This window comes from Frieseomelitta varia, unplaced genomic scaffold, assembly GCF_011392965.1.
Source record: "Frieseomelitta varia isolate USP_RPSP 00005682 unplaced genomic scaffold, Fvar_1.2 scaffold_695, whole genome shotgun sequence".
Classification (NCBI taxonomy): Eukaryota; Metazoa; Arthropoda; class Insecta; order Hymenoptera; family Apidae; genus Frieseomelitta; species Frieseomelitta varia.
Genome location: NW_025110473.1, coordinates 19233 through 38682, shown reverse-complemented (window position 1 = coordinate 38682; position 19450 = coordinate 19233). Strand labels below are relative to the sequence as shown.

Below are 19450 nucleotides of genomic sequence, written 5' to 3'. Positions count from 1 at the left end.
GCAGTTGATTGGTTGTTAAATCAATAAATAAAAGGAAGGAAAGTAAAACAAATACCTTGTTTCGATCCGATTCGCCTCGGTCTATATCCTACCGTGTTATTACAGTATCATTAAATTATCACGCAAAAAAAAAAGTCGTAGAGTTGCCGACTTATCAAAATACAGATTTGCGATTGCAAAGCCGAAAGCTGTCTTGTTAAAAATCTCTTGTTATTGATCCGATCGAGTTCATACAACGATCGGTAACAATAAATCCTAAAAATACATGGCCACTATTCCGTGAACGACGGACGTGAACGTAAGTAATCGAAATAAAATTGTTTATTTTCACGGGTAAATGTTTACCCTCTCGAAGCGATCGATCGAGCGCTCGTGTCCGATCGGGTCTCGTGTACGTCGTCGGTACTTACCTCTATCTGCATCTGGTCGATCGCCGAAGTTTCCTTGCGCCTCATGGCGTAGTTCTCGAGGAACGTGCGATTAAGGTTCATCTTCAATTCAGGACCGACTTGTTCCTCGTAGAGCCGCGCCAGGGCACCGACACCCGCTTCCAGCACGAACACCAGCATCACCACGAACACGTACTACGCACAAAAGGAATACCGAATTTAAGGGAATTGGCGAAACAGCGATCGATCACGCAGCGCAACAGCCGATATCCATCATTCCGTATTTGTGTATCTCGCGGCGCCGGAATAATCCGTTTGCGAATTAACAAACCTTTCGTCCAACGTTGCGTTTCCCTCGCAACAGTCTTCTCCATCAATTTACGATCATCGTTGAACTTTGTTCTTTTTTTTAAAAATGACGGAGAGAATTGTTTTTTTAAAATTAATATCAATTAATTTATTTTGAACAGAAACTCGACGAGTCCATTTATTTTAATTGATTGTAATTCCACGAGTCTATTTATTTATTTTAACTGTCATTGGAATTACAATGATTTGCACAGTTGTTCCAGTGTCAATTCATTTATTCACACTGACATTCTTGGAGAACCAAAAGTCAAGCGCAACATGCATTAATCGAAAGTTAACGATTAATTGTGCAAATAATGGTGAAACAGTGGGGGCAAAGCTGTTCCTCAACGAGTCGCAGGTTAACAGGTTAAAAATCACCCGCTGCGAACCAATTATTTTTCAACCAATTATTTTTCAGGGGAAACTTTGTCAGTTCGCGTTAACTTTCTCTGCAACTCCTTTTACAGAGAATGTCGCCATTTTCGGGAGGGGTGATTAACGTGTAACGAACGAGCAGTCGATGATCCGCGTTCCCCCTGAAAGCAGCATCCGCCGTTTTCTCCAGCGCGCGTACCTCCCACGATCCAACCATCTCGATCGCCGTTAACGACTTCCGGCCTCTCCAAATGCGGAAAATCGCGGTTAATGCTTCCCTCCCCCGATCTTTCTTCCGAGGAGAACTCGGAGAAGAAAAGAAAAAAAAAAATCTGCGGGGAGAGAAATCCTCCTGGTTTTGTCCAGCAACTCATTAACACGCGCAATCGAGGCGATCGAATTTTCAACAAACGACAAACGAACGCGCAGCGGCCAGCCACTCGCCGATGAAAACGTGTTCGGCAACCTGTTTCCTTTCCGCCGCGATAAATTATGCGGCGCGCTTGTCAACAGGCCGACCCGGGGCACGCGACGAATAAATCGAGTTTCTCCCTCCCCCCCCCCCCTAATTTTCGAACGAATAAATCGAGGCCTGGGCAATTTGCTTCGCCTCTCATCGCGTACACGTTGTCTCGCGTTTCTCCGTTCCTCCAGTGGCTCTAGCGGAGTTTTACGAGAAAAGAAATTGACTCGTCTCGTCTCGAGCGATCTCATTTGGAAAACGTCGAGCGAAAGAGAGGGAGATGAAGTTGGCGAATTCTTCGAAACGAGAAGAAAGGAAGAGAAAGAGAGGATTTGCCATTCGCTCGTCTCGTGAAAGTTGGAGAGAAACTTTTGACGCAGTGACTCGCAGCTGGCTATCGATGACAAGCCGACGCAAGTCGGACCGTTCGGAATTGACCTCTTGCGCTGGAATGACGTGATTACTTGGCCGAAAATTGCAACATTTTCTCAGTTTTCAGTATATTGAAATATAACCCAGGCGAAACGAATAATAAATTTATTAACTTCTTCGTAATTTCCATCCAGTGATATACCGACGAGTTCAAAAAGAAGACGAGTTGTATGAAGGTTTGGTCACTCGTTATGGTCCGCGAACCGTAATATTTTCCAATCTTCTTATTTAATAAAAAAAATCAAATGCTTCCTTTTTTTATCGCTTTATACTCATTTTGAAATATCTCTTAATTTTTGTGAGCAGTGTAGTTTTGTGAAACTGTAAAAAGTATGATTCTTAACTTCTTGTGCTGGAATGACGTGCCGCGCACGTCGAGAATTCTTTGTCTCAAAATTGCAATATTTTCTGAGTTTCAAGCGTATTTAAATATAATCCAGACAAAACAAATAATAAATTTATTAATTTCTTAGTAATTTTTATCCAGTGATACACGAACGAGTTCAGAAAGAAGACGAGTTGTATAAAGGTTTGGTCACTCGTTATGGTCCGCGAACCGTAATATTTTCCAATCTTCTTATTTAATGAAAAAAATCAAATGCTTCTTTTCTTTTATCGCTTCATATTCATTTTGAAATATCTCTTAATTTTTGTGAGCAGTGTAGTTCTGTGAAACTGTAAAAATTCTTAATCTCTTGCGCTGGTATGACGTGCCAAGCACGTCGAGAATTTTTTGTCCCAAAATTGCAATATTTAAGTATTACCTAGACAAATAATAAATTTATTACTTCTCAATAATTTCTGTCCAGTGATGTCGTACCGACGAGTTCAAAAGAAAAAAAAAAAAAAGCGACGAATTACTAAATACGGTTTGGTCGCTCGTTATGGTCCGCGAACCAGTTACTAGTGCAAGAGGTTAAACGGTGGGTTTCTTCATCGCGAGATTCGGCCCGTGTGTTACGTGTTACACAGCCGCAAAACGCTGCGCCAATCGTTTTAGAATTTTCATGAATATAAATCATCGACGCATCGACGAGCTGTCCCCCATGAATATTCAGAGGCCGGGAGCAACTGGCCGCGGTCGATCGTTTCGACGAAAAGTTTTCAGCGAGCGGATCGCGCTGATCGAGGAAGAACACGCTCGGGGTTCGGTCTTTCTGATTTCCTGGAGAAGCTCCTCTCCTCCCATTTTGAGTTTTCGCTTTCTATCAAGATTTAGGAAATTGTTTCGAACAGAAGGGAGGAATTTTCAAAGAAAATTTTTTTAATTCACGATCGAGGAAACGTGAATAGTGAATACGAATAAGATCAGCCACGTGCGACATTTATTAGGGGTATCCATAAGTAATATCGTTTATCTTTAAATAAATACTATCATCTAGTAAAATAATTTCATTTATGATAACATAACCTACGTTCTAATTAAATATAATAAATGACATTTAGCGTGCTTATTGTTGAATTATATTATAAATTAAAACTGTAAAAAAATTTTGTACAGTATCAAGAAACGATATTACCCGTAATATGATGTTTTGAATTGTAATAGAAAGCACAGGTGCGTGAAATCTCCAATGTTTCAAAAAAATTGGCGATATTTAAACGTATCTAGACTCATTTTCAAACGTAAAGAAGCTTTTACTTTCACAGAAATGTTTTCAAAGTGGGAAAGTAAAGATACTGTCTTCTCTCGAGAATGCTATAAATTCAAACGTCCTTCGAAACTTTTGAAAAATTTTTTTCATCACTGAACCCATGATGGACTTGAAGATTGAAGCTTCTCTTTTACAACAAAAAAAAAAAACCTGCTGTACAATTCTCGTCGCCAAGTTATTGAACTTTGGACACATTCGAAAACGACGAAAATTCGACGAAGTCTTGGAATTTCTTCAATTTTCGTCGTTCAATAACTTGGCGACAAAAAAATATCGTACGGAATATTTTAGAGGATCTTCAGTAAAGAAGGGACTTCAGTCATCAAATTTATGGTAGATTCAGTCATGAAAAAAACGTTTCAACGTTATCAGCAACGTTTCGAAGTTTATAGCATTTTCGAGGAAGAACAGTGTCTTTGCTTTCCCATTTACTACCCGACATAAAAATATTTTTGCGAGGGACGAATTCAGAGGAGCTTCACGCTTTTATATGACTTCAGATTTCGTTGTTGCTTTTCGTTACGAAATTACAAAAATATCGTAAATTTTTTGAAATTTTGTTACTTCAGACTGATTACAAATTGACACTGATGACAAATAAAGAAAGAAGGAAATAAAGTAGCGGAAAATATATTGTAATCTCAGTTGTTACAAATTAATCACGGTCGTCGTAAAGATCTTACAAATAAATAGTTGTTGTTATAATTTTTTTTATAAAATTTCGTAAAATTTCGTTTAAAGGAACAAATCTCGACAAGGCTACGCAAGTTCACGTTCGCCGCTGCACACATCGAGAATAAAATAACGCGATTTAATGCGATCGCGTTGAAATAGTGGAACGTACGTGCTTAGACTTTGTCCTCGGGAGCGGCGAATCCAACGAAATCCAACGAACAAAACAGCACGCTGCAAACAGGTGCTGCGCCGCCACGTTGAAATTCCACGTACATACATACACGCGCGATATGTAAGTACATTATACTGGCCGCAGCATCCGAGCAGGAACGGCAATTGACAGTTTAGAATTGGACAGAACCGCTGACAGCGAATAGACGGTCGATCATGAACACTGGCCCGTGGTCGCGGCAATCACCGCCGATATCCGTGGACAATGCAAATAAATCGATTCCACGAGCAGAAACGGCGTGCCTGACACATGCTACGATTCTATTCGAAAGTGACGTCGCGGAACGACGTGAAATGAAAGCGCAATGAAAACGCGATGTAATCGATCATTGAACTGATTATAAAAAAAAAAAAAAAGAAAGAAAAGAAAGAATTCACGATTTCCACAAAGGCTTTAACCTCGCGCTGGAATGACATGCAGCGCACGTCGAGAATTTTTTGTCCCAAAATTGTAATATTTTCTCACTTTTAAGTATATTTATGTATAACCTAGGCAAAACAAATAATAAATTTATTACTTCTCGATAATTTCTATCGCACCGACGAGTTCGAAAAGAAAGCGACGAATCATTGTATACGGTTCGGTCACTCGTTATGGTCCGCAATCAGTTGCCAGCGCAAGAAGTCAACCACTTGCGCTGGAACGACGTGCCGCGCACGTCGAGAATTTTTTTGTCCTAAAATTGTAATATTTTCTCGCTTTTAAATATATTTAAGTATAACCCAGGCAAAACAAATAATAAATTTATTACTTCTCAGTAATTTCTATCGAGTGATATCATACTGAAGAGTTTAAAAGATAAAGAAAGCGACGAATTATTGTATACGGTTCGGTCACTCGTTATGGTCCGCAACCAGTTGCCAGCGCAAGCAGTTAACCTCTTTTTTTTGAGAATTTTTGCCCCAAAATTGTAGTATATTCTCAGTTCTAAGTATATTTAAGTAAAACGAAATAGGTAAAGCAAATAATAAATTTATTACTTTTCGATAATTTCTATCCAGTGATATCGCACCGACGAGTTCGAAAAGAAAGCGACGAATTATTGTATACGGTTCGGTCACTCGTTATGGTCCGCAATCAGGTGCCAGCGCAAGTGGTTAAGACAGTCGATCGTTTGCAAAATTCCGGTGGTATTTCCGTGGTCAAGGTCCTCAAGTTTTATATAACGTTACAACTTCACATAATGATATCCACTTGGTCTCATTTTCGTGAGTTCGTTTTTTCCTTTTTTTTTTTTTTAAAAGACGATTTTACGTCACGTAGCTTACAATTAATTTTTTTCTCGAAAATTGTGGAAATTCAGATTTGTGTAAGAAAAAACAGTTTTCGTAAGTAGATCATTTTGAGGATTGAAGTCTTCCTTTCGGAACTTGTTGTACAATGTTCTTTTCATCAGTTGAATATTAGGCAAAAATTCGAAAGAAATCCTAACTGGTTTCGCCGTTTGACCTTAACGTTCAAAGTTCAAGTAAAATGGCGAAGAAAAGAAATCGTGCAGCGAGTTTTAAGAGGTCGTCGTTGCAAAGAGAGAACTTTCATCTTCAGAACCGGGGTAAATTTATCCATGAGAAAATTCTTTTATGCCTGCGCGTAAATGTAAAGTCACGACTATTGAAACAGAAGGTTCGCGCTTTAAAACCAAAGTTAGGACCGCTATATCAGTTATATCAGTTGAAATTATTTGTCGTCGTTGCTACAGTTATGCACTTCATGTACATATTTATGTACAGATAAAATATAAATAATATTTATTTAATAACAATGTTAGTGACAAAACGACAGATAATTGGACAAGACAAACAACACAAATTTATAACTCAAATAAATTCTTTTTTCTGACACACAATCAACTCTTTGTCAACTACTCTCTCGACACTTTCTCACGACTCTAATCGCATTTATATTTTCTTTTCCTACAGGCCATCTAGTATAATTAAACGCAACTAAAAATATAATAATATAATAAACATAATAAACATAATAACTACGATACTACATTTATAACAAAAAGAATTTTCAAAGAAAAAGTATTCGAATAAGAATTCGGCGACTTTGTTTCGCGATAGATCGCGTTATCGATCGATCGGTTGGCAGGCTGAGACCGTTGGTTATTCGCCTTTTGCTTCTGCCGCGTAAACGCAAACGCAAACGCAAACGTCTCCACGCTTTCCTTCGAAATACCACGCGGCGCGGCGGCCGTTTGTTATCGGGATTTACCTACTCGATAGTTGCGGCGGTGGGGAAAAATTTTAATTGAACGCCGTATATGGCGTCGGCTAATGAGACGATTCGCTCGTGCCGTCGTGGCGCGCAGGTGGTGAAAGGGAGCAAAACATCCACGGAGAAAGGAAAAGCAAAAGACCGTGGGTCCGAAACAACGCAACCGCTCTCGGCGGCGCGCGATCCATCTTCGATCGGTCAGTTTCTATCGTGTTTCACTTGTGGGTCCTAAATTCGCGACAGGTCGACAGCGCGACTCCGGTGGTTTCGAAACAGCACGCAACCGCCATGTTGAAACGACGTCGAAAAACCCGTAGGAAACCCGTACACGAATTTCGGGTGTACCATGAATAGACGAGCGAGAAAATCTGTCCGAGAGAAATAAAAACATTGTTTCCACGAGTTTTTTCCCTACTGCGGACGAACTGTCGTTTCGCTTTTCATACGGGCCCCGATCGGAAAAGTGATTTTCACGAACGGGTAAAAAGATAATCGACGGCTCGCGAGGCGAGATTCGCTTCGTCCAAAAATGTTCCAATTACCGGTGACATAATGGGGAAAAAACTGCATCCATTGCTCGGTCGGGTGATTGGCAACTGCTGCGCTAGGTTAATGCTGCCAGCTTCGGGGGGAAAAAACGAAAAAAGAAAGAAAAAAACGGGACGGAGGAATCAATTGGAAATCAAGATTCTCCAATTGAGTGGAATCGACAATCTGATTTCAGTCGCATGCTGGACCGTAACCCGGCTCCCCATCCGTTTCTTTCGTTTTTTTCCTCGTTGCCGAAATATCGCGAACGAGGCGAATAAAATGGAAAAATTCCGGATAATCGCGGAACGAGAAATCCGAGGGAAAACGAGCGGCGCTTCGCGAGTGTCCGATAACCAGGCGGCTGAAAAATTCATCGTGGTCGCTGAAATGAAAAATTAGAACGTCCATCCCGACGCAAAATCTGCAGACCTTGTCTTTGCTTCTTTGTACGTCCGAAACGCTTGATAACTTTCTTGCGATCCGTGCTCATATCGACTTTGATCGTACGTCACCCGTTAATTAACTCTCGGGTCACCGTTGACCCAGAACTGAAAAAGATCCAGATGCTATACACGTATATATTTATTTCAGCCTCTTTGGCCTTGAAACTGACTTTGGTTTTTACATTTATTTCTCTTAACATTGCACATTTCTAACATTGCATTTATCCTAAATTTTACATGCAATATTTTTGTATCCTATTTTGCTTTATCCAATGCTCATATTTATCTTGACTATGCTATTCTTTTGTCTACTTAAGTATCTTAATCTAATTCTTTCATTTTATTTCATGTTTATTTTGTTGCTCTCTTCCTTCTAGACTTGCATTATCTCTTCTTTTGCATTCTCCCTGTCTCTCTTTATCTTTCTTTCTCCTTTCTATTCGCCTAAGCCATTTTACCGCTTCTTTCCCACCTTCTTCAATCAGTATCTCTTCTAGATTTGCATTTGTTGTCTCCAGATGCTGTATATGTACAGGCAATGATAATAAATATGATACCAAATGTGCCAAATGTTTACGATTTATATGCAAAGAGCATGCAATAAAACACAATAACCTTGTACGTACGCAGTGCACATAAATAAAAAAATTATGTTTATAAAATTTTACATTTTTTAAACAAACTCCTCTCCTCCCCATATTATAAACATTGTTAGATAACATCCAGCACCAAAAAGTTAGGTGCAAAGCAAGTGTAGTAAAAATTCAGCTATGGGGTCAAAAGTGACCCGATGTCGACACGCCGCGTTGCTCATTCGAGGGTTAAGCTAGGTTGGGGTACGATCGAAATTTCTTTGACGAATTTCGAACAGGCAGAGCGTAAATCATAATATTGTCCTCTAACAATAAGGCTCGTACGTTCTGAAAAACACACCTGGTTCAACATCACACTGTCCCCGATGGCGACGCACGCCAGCGTCGAGAAGATTTGCAACCCCTCGAGGACATGGCGCTCGAGAAATCGTCGGAGAACGTGTCCGAGTCTTCTAAGAGAGCCGCAAAATAATCCGGCGCAAGAAACTCTCGAGCATGCTTGAGGAATGGCTGGCTCAAGCAGCGGTGTGCAATTAAGGAAACATTAAATGGCCGAATCGTCGCGGAGTGGGGAACACGCAAGAAGATACGAGATTTCAGATGAACATCAGAGATCAGCTGATCACATCCAGTGTCAGGACCACGAACGTGCAAATTTCTATATAATTCTCTCGTGCAGAGAATGTTTGAACGACTTTTCACCGCTTTGGCTAGAAAATTTCACAAAGTTAAAATCCTACAAAGTTTCTTCCACTTGTTCGAGCAACATCTCTTAATTACCAATCTTCTATGACGAAATAGAATTTGCTCTTATACGAAAGTATTTGCACGCTCGATGAAAAATTTACGATATTTTAAACTGTTTTTGAAAATTCGCGAAGCAAAATTATGTACAATTATGTACTGTAAAAATTTAAATGCCTCCAGAATCACTGAAAATTTTCTATTTCGAAATCACCGTTTAGAATTTGCTGTACGATTTCTTTTTCACCATTTTACCGAACCTTGAAAACGGTCACAGTTAAACGACAAAAATTCAAAAGAATCTCTAATGTCCGAAATTTAATAAAATGACGAGAGGAAATGTCCTTGCAAGTTTGAAGGGGAGACTCCAATCTTCAGGACTTAATCACGAGAAAATTTTTTTAACGTTTTTACAGAGGCACTCGAATTTTCACAACACTCGACAATACAAAAGTATCCTTGCTTTTTCACTTGTTACGCGACGTGAAAACATCATTTGAAAAAAAAAGGAAAAAAAAAAAAAGGAAATACTAACATAATACTGTCAAAGTGGAAACTTTCAAACGAGATCAACTTCAATTTTCCTTACAAAGTTATAAGTTATAAGTTCAAAGTACAGACAATTTTTCATCGAGCGGACACTTTTTGTGTCCACCTCTGTATAATTATATTCAGGAAATAAAACATTCCTTTCGGAAAGGAACATTGATACGGCAAGATGTTAGAAGCGATTATAAAGACCCATTCACGCTGTCAAAACAGAAAATTTCGCCAACTGGACTTGTGTTATATATTTTTTTTTTTTTTTTTTACGAAGACGTAGCAGTTGACAATCCTTCGTCTAACGTGACAGTATGTACTATCGTCCACTTCTCTATTTTTTCAAACTCTTTCTGTCCGACACGAATTTGAATTCGACCAAGGCCAAACTAGAGGGTTTGCTGCAATGAGTCTCGCCCAACTTCCAAATCGTTATGGACGAACGGTGGTTCTCGAAGAGAAGGCGTATTCGTATAATGAGGTCCCGATCCTGGGAAAGGATACCCTTTGTCTCTTAACGCTGCCGCCTCGATCGACTGCTGGCTAACCAGCACGCGCATTTATCTCGCCCGCGCACTGTATTTCATGTAAAGTAAATATAAAAGCGCCGGATAAGGCGGTCGCGATATATTTTCCATCCGTATACGGATGGCGCGCGACGGCGTAATCACGGGTATCGCGGGTTTCGTGCGTGCCGAAGGTGAACGAAGCCGGGCAACCAGATCCCTAGATTCGCTATCGGGGGAGACGGCCTCGTTACACCGCGACGTGGACACGTTTTAACAAGGAGATATCGCCGATGATCCCTCCGGGGATCTCCTTTTACGTTCCTCCCGCGTAAAACGCCGACTTTAACGAGCCTCGCCTCGGTTCCACCAAGCTATCGGCCAACTTTTTCTTCCCTTCCCTCCGGTCGTTTGAATATTGATCGCGCAACCGTAAGTTAGTCGCAAATTACGGCGACGAATCGCCCGCAAGTTTTTTTTGGCGCAGGTCCTCTTCGGCGATTTCACGGATTTTCCGCTAATTTTCAAGAAAATTTCATGAAGTCCGAATGGAGACATTGTTAGGAATTTTCTCTCTCTCTCTCTCTCTCTCTCTCTCTCTCTCTCTTTCCTTTTTATTTTCATTATTCATAGTCGTATCAACCAACACTTGGATTATTAGCGACCTGGAGCTAAATCTTGTAATTTTAACTAAATCTTGTATAATAATTTATTACAGAGGTTTTGACTTAGGTTAGACTTAGTCTTGGAAGGTGTGTCAATTTTAAGGCCGCTTTTCTTTATCCTTCGGGGGTTGTTAGTCAGGGAAAGACTTAGGTTTGAGTTGATGTCTATTCGTGGTGTACTTTTTGCACTGGACAATAATATGTTCCATTGTCAATTGAACTTTGCACAAATTACAAGTTGGGTCTTCTTTGTTGAGGAGATACTGGTGAGTGAATTTTGTTATGTTCCTTGAGATTACAACTTGGTCGTGTCTTGGTAGAATTGTCTTCTTTAAAAAAAATCTATTTCTGATTATGGTTTAGACGAAAATTTCGTGGTGTAATGGTCGAGGGTGAGTTAGCTGCTTCTTTAGCCCGTTGGGAATTAGTTATGATCCTAAATCCTAAAATACTTTGGCCAAGGATAAAGTACAAATCGACAAGGATATATAGCAAAGAGGACATAAATTTTTAGCAAGTATTGTAGCCAGCGTTGTAATATTTTTCTGCATCGATAGTTCTCGTCTTGTTCGAACAAAGGTATTCTGTAAAATCGTACGGTATAATTTTGATTATAATTACACCCTTGCAATGTAACAACGCGATGGCGAACATGACACGTGGACAGTTGCAACGAACGAACTACGTTGATTTTTAATACTATTGTAAAGAAAATCGGTAGTACGTAGAATTTGTATTGAAAAAGAAAGAAAAAATAAAACCTATACAAAGGATCCTCGGACCTTCTAAGAATCGAGATCCCTAAAAAGAACAAGAATATTATCCGAAGACTATATAAATGTCACTCAGAAGTAAAGACGGTAGTCTATTGACTGTTGTTCGAGCTGTCGAAAGAGTCAGATGAATTGCAACGATTTTAAATAATTATAATCGAATTGTATAATTGTATATTCTTTGTATAATATAATTGTCTTTGTATAATTGTATATTCGTTGTATAATCTGACATTATCATCGAGAGAGATACAAAGTTCGATACAAGTCATGATCGGGGGTGAGGTGGAAGAGATTTCGCTTTACTCCCGAGTACATTTTTGGTATCGGCGGAGAGAAAATTTAAGCAAACTGCCGACGTTGGTTCCGCGAAGTTTCCCAAGCCAAGAGAAAACATCGTGTTCGCGGAAGCATATATACAGGGTGTTCCATTTTGAGCTACAAACGCATATTTCCGAAACTATTCGTCGTTCAAAAAATGCATTTTTTTTCTGTTCTGAGAAGGCAGTAAGGTCATTACTATTTTTTGAAGTATAATTATGCAATTTTTTTTTTTTTGCATCAGTCGATACAGCAGGTCAGAAAAGTATTAACCTGTATATGTTGAAAAACTATTAGTTTAGGGGACACTTTAACTTTGATTTTATATAATTCATCGTATGAAAGACGATGAAGGACGAGCGCAGTATTATTGGCGTAGAAATATCTACGTTTGAAACGTCTATTAATATTTTAATTTTAATTTTGTAAAATTATCGTATGAAAGACATGGAAGAAGAAGGATAGTATTCTTACATTTATACTGTCTTTGTCTTTCACGCATAGATTTGACAAAATCAAAATTAAAATATCTCCTAAACTAATGACTTTTTAACATAAATGGGTTAATACTGTTTTGTAAAGGATATGCAAGGTGCATCAACTGATGCAATAAAAAAATATATGTAAATGATGAAAAATGTGTAATAAAATACAAAAAAATAAAATAAAAAATATGAAAGTGTAATTAATATAAAAATTATTACATAATAAAATAAAATAATGTAACATAATATAATAAAAAATATATTCCATTTAAAAAAACGTTAACGACCTCCGTATGTCCTCTACACGTCCACCTACAAGAAAATCAGCATCATCAAAACGTGCCCCTCTCGAAACCATTCAACATCATCCGAAGCATTTTCCGCTACGCGTAATAACAATGACGTAAATCTAGACGGCAATATGTGGTGACCCTGTACATCTTCGCTTCGCAATTTACATTTGCAATTTAATTTGCGATATTCCGGCAATTCTCGATTCAGTTGGTGACAATTCACGCGGAAGGGAGAAAATTGCAACAGAAAGCTCTGCCCTGTTGGGAGAACCCCTAAAGGGAGAGGATCTCTGTTCGGAGAAAACCGTGGCGGCATCGGAGAGGTGGCTGGAAATCGGCAAATCGGCGTGGTAATCGACCGAGCTTCGGTTCCGCGGCGCGATCCTCTTACTCGGGACGCGTTCGCCCGGGCATAAATTGGTCGTAAGTGGCGCGATCGGCCGTCGGATACTTAGGAAGTAATGCGGTCTCGCCCGGAGCGGCTCGAGACGACGAGTTGGAACTGGTTGGAAACCAGTCCAGAGGCGTCCAGGCCTGTCCGCCGATGCCAGCACCGCGATACGTCATTCACTGGCGCGGAAAAGAGAGAGAGAGAGAGAGAAAAAATCGACCACCATACGCAGTTGGTTACCAACTAATTAAAGCGATACGTTTCGTTAATGTACGCAGGCTCGCTAATTACGATCAGCGAGGGCGCGCGATCGTGAATTAGGCGTATCGTTTGCGTCGAGTTTGACCTTCTATCGCGCGCTCGTTGGGCAAATTGCTGCCCAGCTTCGACAAGTGCAGGCATTTCGATCGTAGTAAATTACACAGCCACTGATTATGCAACGCAGTTTGAAGGCCGAATTAATTTGACGGATTGCCGATGATTCGATTTGCAACGCGATCTCGCTCGGCCGGAAACGTAGCGGCGGCTTGGTATTTATCAGAGGATTCAACGCGGACGTGAGATGATTACAGAGTTCGAGATCTGCTCGTTGATGACGGGGTGACAATTTGAAAAGAGTCGAACAACAGAATTGGGGGAGGGAGCGGGAGGGGGGGAGGGGGGGGGAAGGAAAATCTCTTCCGCGTGGATTTTGATCACGTTGGTAAATACGCAACGATAGCTGTTATTACTCGCACCGGAAACGTCAGCCTCGTAAATAGTTAGTTTACGGCGGATGCAACGCTGAGAGCGTTATCGGGTGTACAGGCGATAAATTTCTACGTTTCGCCGGCTAACGATGACAATTTGTCGTTTAGCGCCATGGGAATATGGTGCACCGCGTCGAAGAACCGCGATGAAACGACGTCGTTTCCAGCAAATCGAGAAAAGGCAAAACGACACAGTCCCCCGGGTTAAATGATCGTCGTCGATCGATCAGTGGTAATTCGAAACTGAGGGGAATCTGTTTCCATGGGATCTCGCCGTGTGGTAAGCGAGGGTTGTTGGTAGAATTTAACTATCATTTATGTGGAATTAAGCGTGAGCCAGTCCGGCAAGGTTGCAGCCTCAATGGCACTGCGAGATACCAGCGCGGTGCCGCGCTAATTCTCGCTTAAGTACAATTTATAGCTCAGCTGGAAACGCTAGTTTTCAGACAGAGAAACAACAGACAGGTTCGAGGGATGCAAGCTTCCTACCATCCCATCCACGGCGAAACGCTCCGTTTCATGGCTATTCCCAACTACGGGGCACCGCGCGCCGGGTTGAATCATTTTGTTTAACAACGCGATGGAGGAACAAGTCGGATCAGACAAACGAAAACGTGACGCAATGCGTTGAACCGCCGATGAATTGCGTTAACGGCGGACGTAAGTAACAGGGGGAGCTTTCAAAGTGAATTCTTTCGTTCCGCGGTTCTTCTTCAGCCACCCCCGTGGCGGGAAAGTTCCTTTGATCGGACACCCCAATGCAATTAGAAGCTTTGAAGCGATTCCGCGGAGAACATCCTTGACGTCGCGCGTCAACCGTAACAACTAATCTTACTCGCCGGCGAATCTGGATATTTTTAAAAGGAGCACGCTCTTTTCAATCTTCCCCGTTTGTTTTCCCTTGGCGGATCTCGCTTTGACGACGGAACGGCGAGAGCTAAGGTTACGAGCGCCGCGATAAACAAGGGGAGAGGAGCTCATCCAGAAATTCAAGCGATAAATGATCGATTATCCGTTCAAGGTGAAATCAACCTCGCGATTGAGTAATTTGTTACATGTCATCGCTACGCGATGGCACAGGATTTATTTTATCGTAGGTTGCGCTCCGTTTATTTATCGGGGAGAGTGTACGTAGTATAATACATCGCGCAAAGCGTAGGATGTATCGCAACCGCAACGTTACACGTACGAAGTGAATTACCAACGTTTCGAAAAATTAACAGTAGCTGAAGTGTTGTAATTTCGTAATGAGAAATCACGCACGGAACTCAGCAACAAACCTGGTGTGGTTTTAAAGCGCGAATCTTGAATTTATCCCTCGCACTTGGAACGTTTTCATGTCTGGTGGTAAGTGGGAAAGTAAAGATACATAAATATATATATACAAATATATATAAATATGTTCAAAAATATATGCTATAAATTCAAACGTTTCTGAAAACATTTTTTTCATAACTGAATCTACCATAAATTTGAAGAACTGAAGCCTCTTCTTTACAACGATCCTCTAAAATTTGTTGTACGATTCTTCTTCGCCAAGAAAAAAATTTATTATTATTAAACAACTAGAAGATTATTAAAATTTATTGAACGACAATAATTGGAAAAAAATTCTAAGACTTCGTCGAATTTTTCGAAACATTGGACACTCAATACGTTTGCGATCGTCGTTGTACATACATCGAGATATAATCAGGACTCTTTTATATTCTAAAAATATATTCATCGTTCGAAATTCCGGGTGCTGAATACTAATACTTTTGGAATTCACTGTGTTGTTGTACAAGACTTAATAAATTAATCATCGTGCGTTAATCGTTTTCAATCCCAAAAATGTATATTTTTTTAATCACGTTGTCATTTGTAAGATCGAACGATACTTGGCGATCTTCCCGTCCGATGGTTATGTTTTTTAATCCACCGCCAATTCCAATAAACCGTGATAAGTCTATTCCCTGATTTCCAAAAATCTCATCCTCAACCTGAACCAATATCGATATCACCAATGGTGTTTGTTAAGTTTTTCAAACGTTGTACGGGAAGGCGAAACACGAAGTGAAACAAGCGGGCTTTGCAAGATCGGCCAGAATCTGCAATTGGGAAGGAACAATCGATAACGCAAGGTAAACGAGCAGCCTTTCAAGCACTCGCCTTCGCTATTCCATTCCTTCATTTTCGTCGTGAAAGCGAGCTTAGCAGCGGACAAAGTCTCCGGTGCCTGGAGCAATAATGTCGGGGGCAGCGATGCGAGTCAAAGGGAAGTTCAGCCCCGTGTAGCCGAGAAAGAAACGAGGCTCGTAGATGAGCGTTGAAGCTGCCCCGGAAACGGAACTTCGTGAAATCTTTTTTTTCTTCTTTCTTTCGTTTCTTTTCCTTTTTCTTTTCTTTTTTTTTAACGCTCGGACGAGAATGTTCCTCTCAATGGCGGCGCGCCATTTTAATTGCCATCGCGAGTATTCTCTTCTTCCGCCCCCTCCACTCGAACGTTTATATCATAAATGAAATTTTCGCTTGTACGTTTTTCGAAACGGAAAAGAGAGAGAGAGAGAGAGAGAGAGATCGTAGAGTAATTAAGCGAAGAGTGCGAGCGACATTTGGCTTCTTTCTTCATCTTCGATGTTAAATCGTTATAGCGTTGTACGTGTTGAGCGATCAAAAGAGTTAAGAAAGAGTTGTAGAATGAAATACTTGTTCTGTACGAAACGCACGTGGATCATAGAATTTTTTTTTTTTATTACAGCGACTCAGACTGAGAACGGATAAATGTTCTTGGAAAGAAAAGTTTCAGACAGAATGGAACTTGCGAAATGAAATGAAAATGAAAATTTTTCTGTCGGAGCAACGCATAATCAGTCCATCAATATTAAAAAAGTTCTCGATATTTTGTAGCAGATACTGAATGCTATTCAATGAGCATAAAAATGGATTTTTAATTAAATGGAATTCCGTGGAATTTTTATTACTACAGATTCTAAAATACGTATCTGTCCTATGAGAAGTGTTCCACAAAGGCAGATATTTCTTTTTTATACGAAAGACATAAATTCGAATTTTTTTTTGGAAACGAAAAGAACTCATTAATTTCGATCTTTGATTATACCGAGTTCTCGATACGGTGAATCAAGAGTCCAAAGAAAAAATATTTTTCCAACCGTTTTCGTTTGTGTAGAAAAATCGAAGTCGAGACTTTATTCGACTCGCCTCGAGATTCGAATTGCCGCTGGTTCGTCTTTATATTAATAAACAATGCAGTAAACAGCGCGTAAATATTTGGATTCCTGGATCCACAATTCGAAGATTAAAAACGCGAGGCTGCAATGGTACGTATGTACTTCGTTACGCAATAAAAGCAGCGAGCTTCCAAATAGTTTCGAGCTGAGAATACGCTCAAAAGTTTCGTGAAACGATCGCCCTGTTAACCGAAGAGCATCTGCTACCGGTGGCTATAGAGGCAATTCCGAAAACGATAGCTCGAGTGGCTGGTTTCCCTAATGTTACAACCTCCTATATCCTCTGCTTTATCTTTGCCTCTCTCTCTCTCTCTCTCTCTCTTACTCGGCTACGCGCGTTTACCCCGACCGGAGAATTAATTAATCAGACAATAGTGGCACCCTGATAAATGGCCGGCACGGAAGCGCATGATCGATAAGAGACACCGTGCTACCATCAACGATGTTATATGCTCTCGACAAAGCGATGAATCCTACGGTGATGCACGAGCACCGTTTCCGATTCGATCCACACCACGGTAAGATCCCTCGCTAAAATAGATTCAGAGGTCGTGAAGAGACGGTGAATCGAGTAACTTCACTTACATCATTCTGTTGGGAATAGATCGATGTTACAGTCTGCCTGAGACTTTGCTTCGTTACCTGGCCTTGGTTATTCGCAACACAGCTTTCTTTTAAATCGATCTCGACATTATTATCGCCGTTATTTTTTGAAACTTGTATGTTATTATTTTTAAGACTTATATATTATTATCACTATTATTTCCAAGACTTCGATACTATCTATTTTTTTCTTTTATAACGAACGACTTGCATAATCTTTCATACTTTTTGATTCCTTTTACCCGCAGCGGTATAGACGTTATTAGTAGTTATTATAAATAGTCGACTACTTGTGCCAGATATCCGGGAATGAAGGCACCCGGGTTCGCTTTCTCAGATAAGAAACCACTAGAGATAAAATACCAGTTTCTTGTAAGACGAATAAAAAGAATGCAGCAGCGAATGAAAACAAGAAGAAACTACGTAATATTAACTAACGAACTGATTTATATTTCAAATTCTTCTCAAATAGAAAACGATTTTTTGTGTTGGAACAATTTGTGAGATTACCTTCACTGTATGAAATTAAAAAAAAGAAGCGACAAAATTATCTTCTCTTACGATCTAACCAGATATTAGTTACAAGCGAATGTGACACGCGTTTGAATTTTGACAATTTTCGAGAAGAAAATTATATCCTCACTTTTCCGCTCGCTAATATAAAAAAAAAAAAAAAAAAAAACGAGCTCACGACTGTCAACTGTAAAAGGCTCCAGGCATTAAAACGAAACCTGAAAGTTACGTCAGTTTAAATTATCGACGATTTTTTTTTCACTGTTTCATCGCGCTCGTTGCTGTACACGTTGAAAGAACTGAGAGAAGAAAGGAGAAAAGTGAAAAGAGAAAAAGAACTAATTGCTAAATCAGTCGAGACTGGCGGAGGCCGAAAAAGGGAATATTTCGCCGCGGCAAAGCAGCAGAATAATCCATCGATTACTTACTATAAGAAGAACGCATCTATTTTCAGAGGTAACGCCGCCACATCCCAGCCAGCTACCGACCACAGCCAGGACACCTGCTACGATCAAAGCGTACGCCAGTGCCGGGTACGTCGAGGTCGTCATCAGGGACACGTAGCTGTGCTTCGAAATCACCGTCCAGATACCGATCCCGCCCACCACCAGTCCAGATAACTGAAACAAAAATAAAACCCGGTTCAGAACACGTTCAAGCTCGGCACGTCTCTGTTAATCTTTAACTACTCACCGGCGCCCATGCGTAAAGAGGTGAAACGTTAAATCGAATACGCTCCTTCTCGCGCGCAGTTGAAACAAAATCAACACTCGCGCCAGATAGCGAGGAATGTCTGTCTGTTTTTCTCTCAAATAAACGCGCGCGCACGCGGGCTAAGCGATTCGCCGCAGTTGGCCTTCCCGGTTAATTGTATTTCACCCATCGCGCCGAACTTGTTAAGCCATCACCGTGTGCACATTCTACGCAAACTTGTCCACGCCGCCGCCGCCGCTGTTGCGGAAAGTTGCCAGTTCCCCGCGAGATACAATCAACATGTCTGGATTCGATTAATCGATCCATTCGATCCGAATTATACGGAGCGGAAGCGATACTAGCGCGGGCTCGGCTAGTGATTGAAGTCCGGATAATTGGAGAATGTAAACTTCTAGAGCATGGGTGTCTAACTTTTTAGATGTTGATTGACCAACAAAAATTTGTCGAGGGCCGCGCATTGTTTATTTTTATTATTATTTTTTTTATCAATGTAATCCATATAACCTATTATTACTATAACCTATATTATTATTACTCTATATTACCTATATAACCTATATTATT

The 19450-nt window shown here is 40.4% G+C and overlaps 1 protein-coding gene across 1 annotated transcript; it reads right to left on the bottom strand.

The window, feature by feature from the left end:
- Positions 1-326: 326 nt before the first annotated feature.
- LOC122535296 (CD151 antigen-like) lies at positions 327-19167 on the bottom strand. The gene is made up of 4 exons (XM_043666714.1): positions 19103-19167; positions 18866-19028; positions 18601-18792; positions 327-584 (listed from the first exon to the last, which is right to left on the bottom strand). The coding sequence occupies exons 1-4, from the start codon at positions 19165-19167 to the stop codon at positions 342-344; spliced, it is 663 nt and encodes a 220-aa protein (XP_043522649.1). The 3' UTR covers positions 327-341.
- Between the last annotated feature and the right edge of the window lie 283 nt (positions 19168-19450).

What these genes read in the sequence shown, in the direction of transcription:
- LOC122535296 (XM_043666714.1), bottom strand. Translation starts at nt 19,167, where the DNA reads ATGTTGATTGTATCTCGCGGGGAACTGGCAACTTTCCGCAACAGCGGC. An exon ending in GGCGGCGGCGGCGTGGACAA is followed by an intron (nt 19,029 to 19,102) that starts GTTTGCGTAGAA and finishes TTAACCGGGAAG; the next exon opens with GCCAACTGCGGCGAATCGCT. An exon ending in CTCTTTACGCATGGGCGCCG is followed by an intron (nt 18,793 to 18,865) that starts GTGAGTAGTTAA and finishes TTTTTGTTTCAG; the next exon opens with TTATCTGGACTGGTGGTGGG.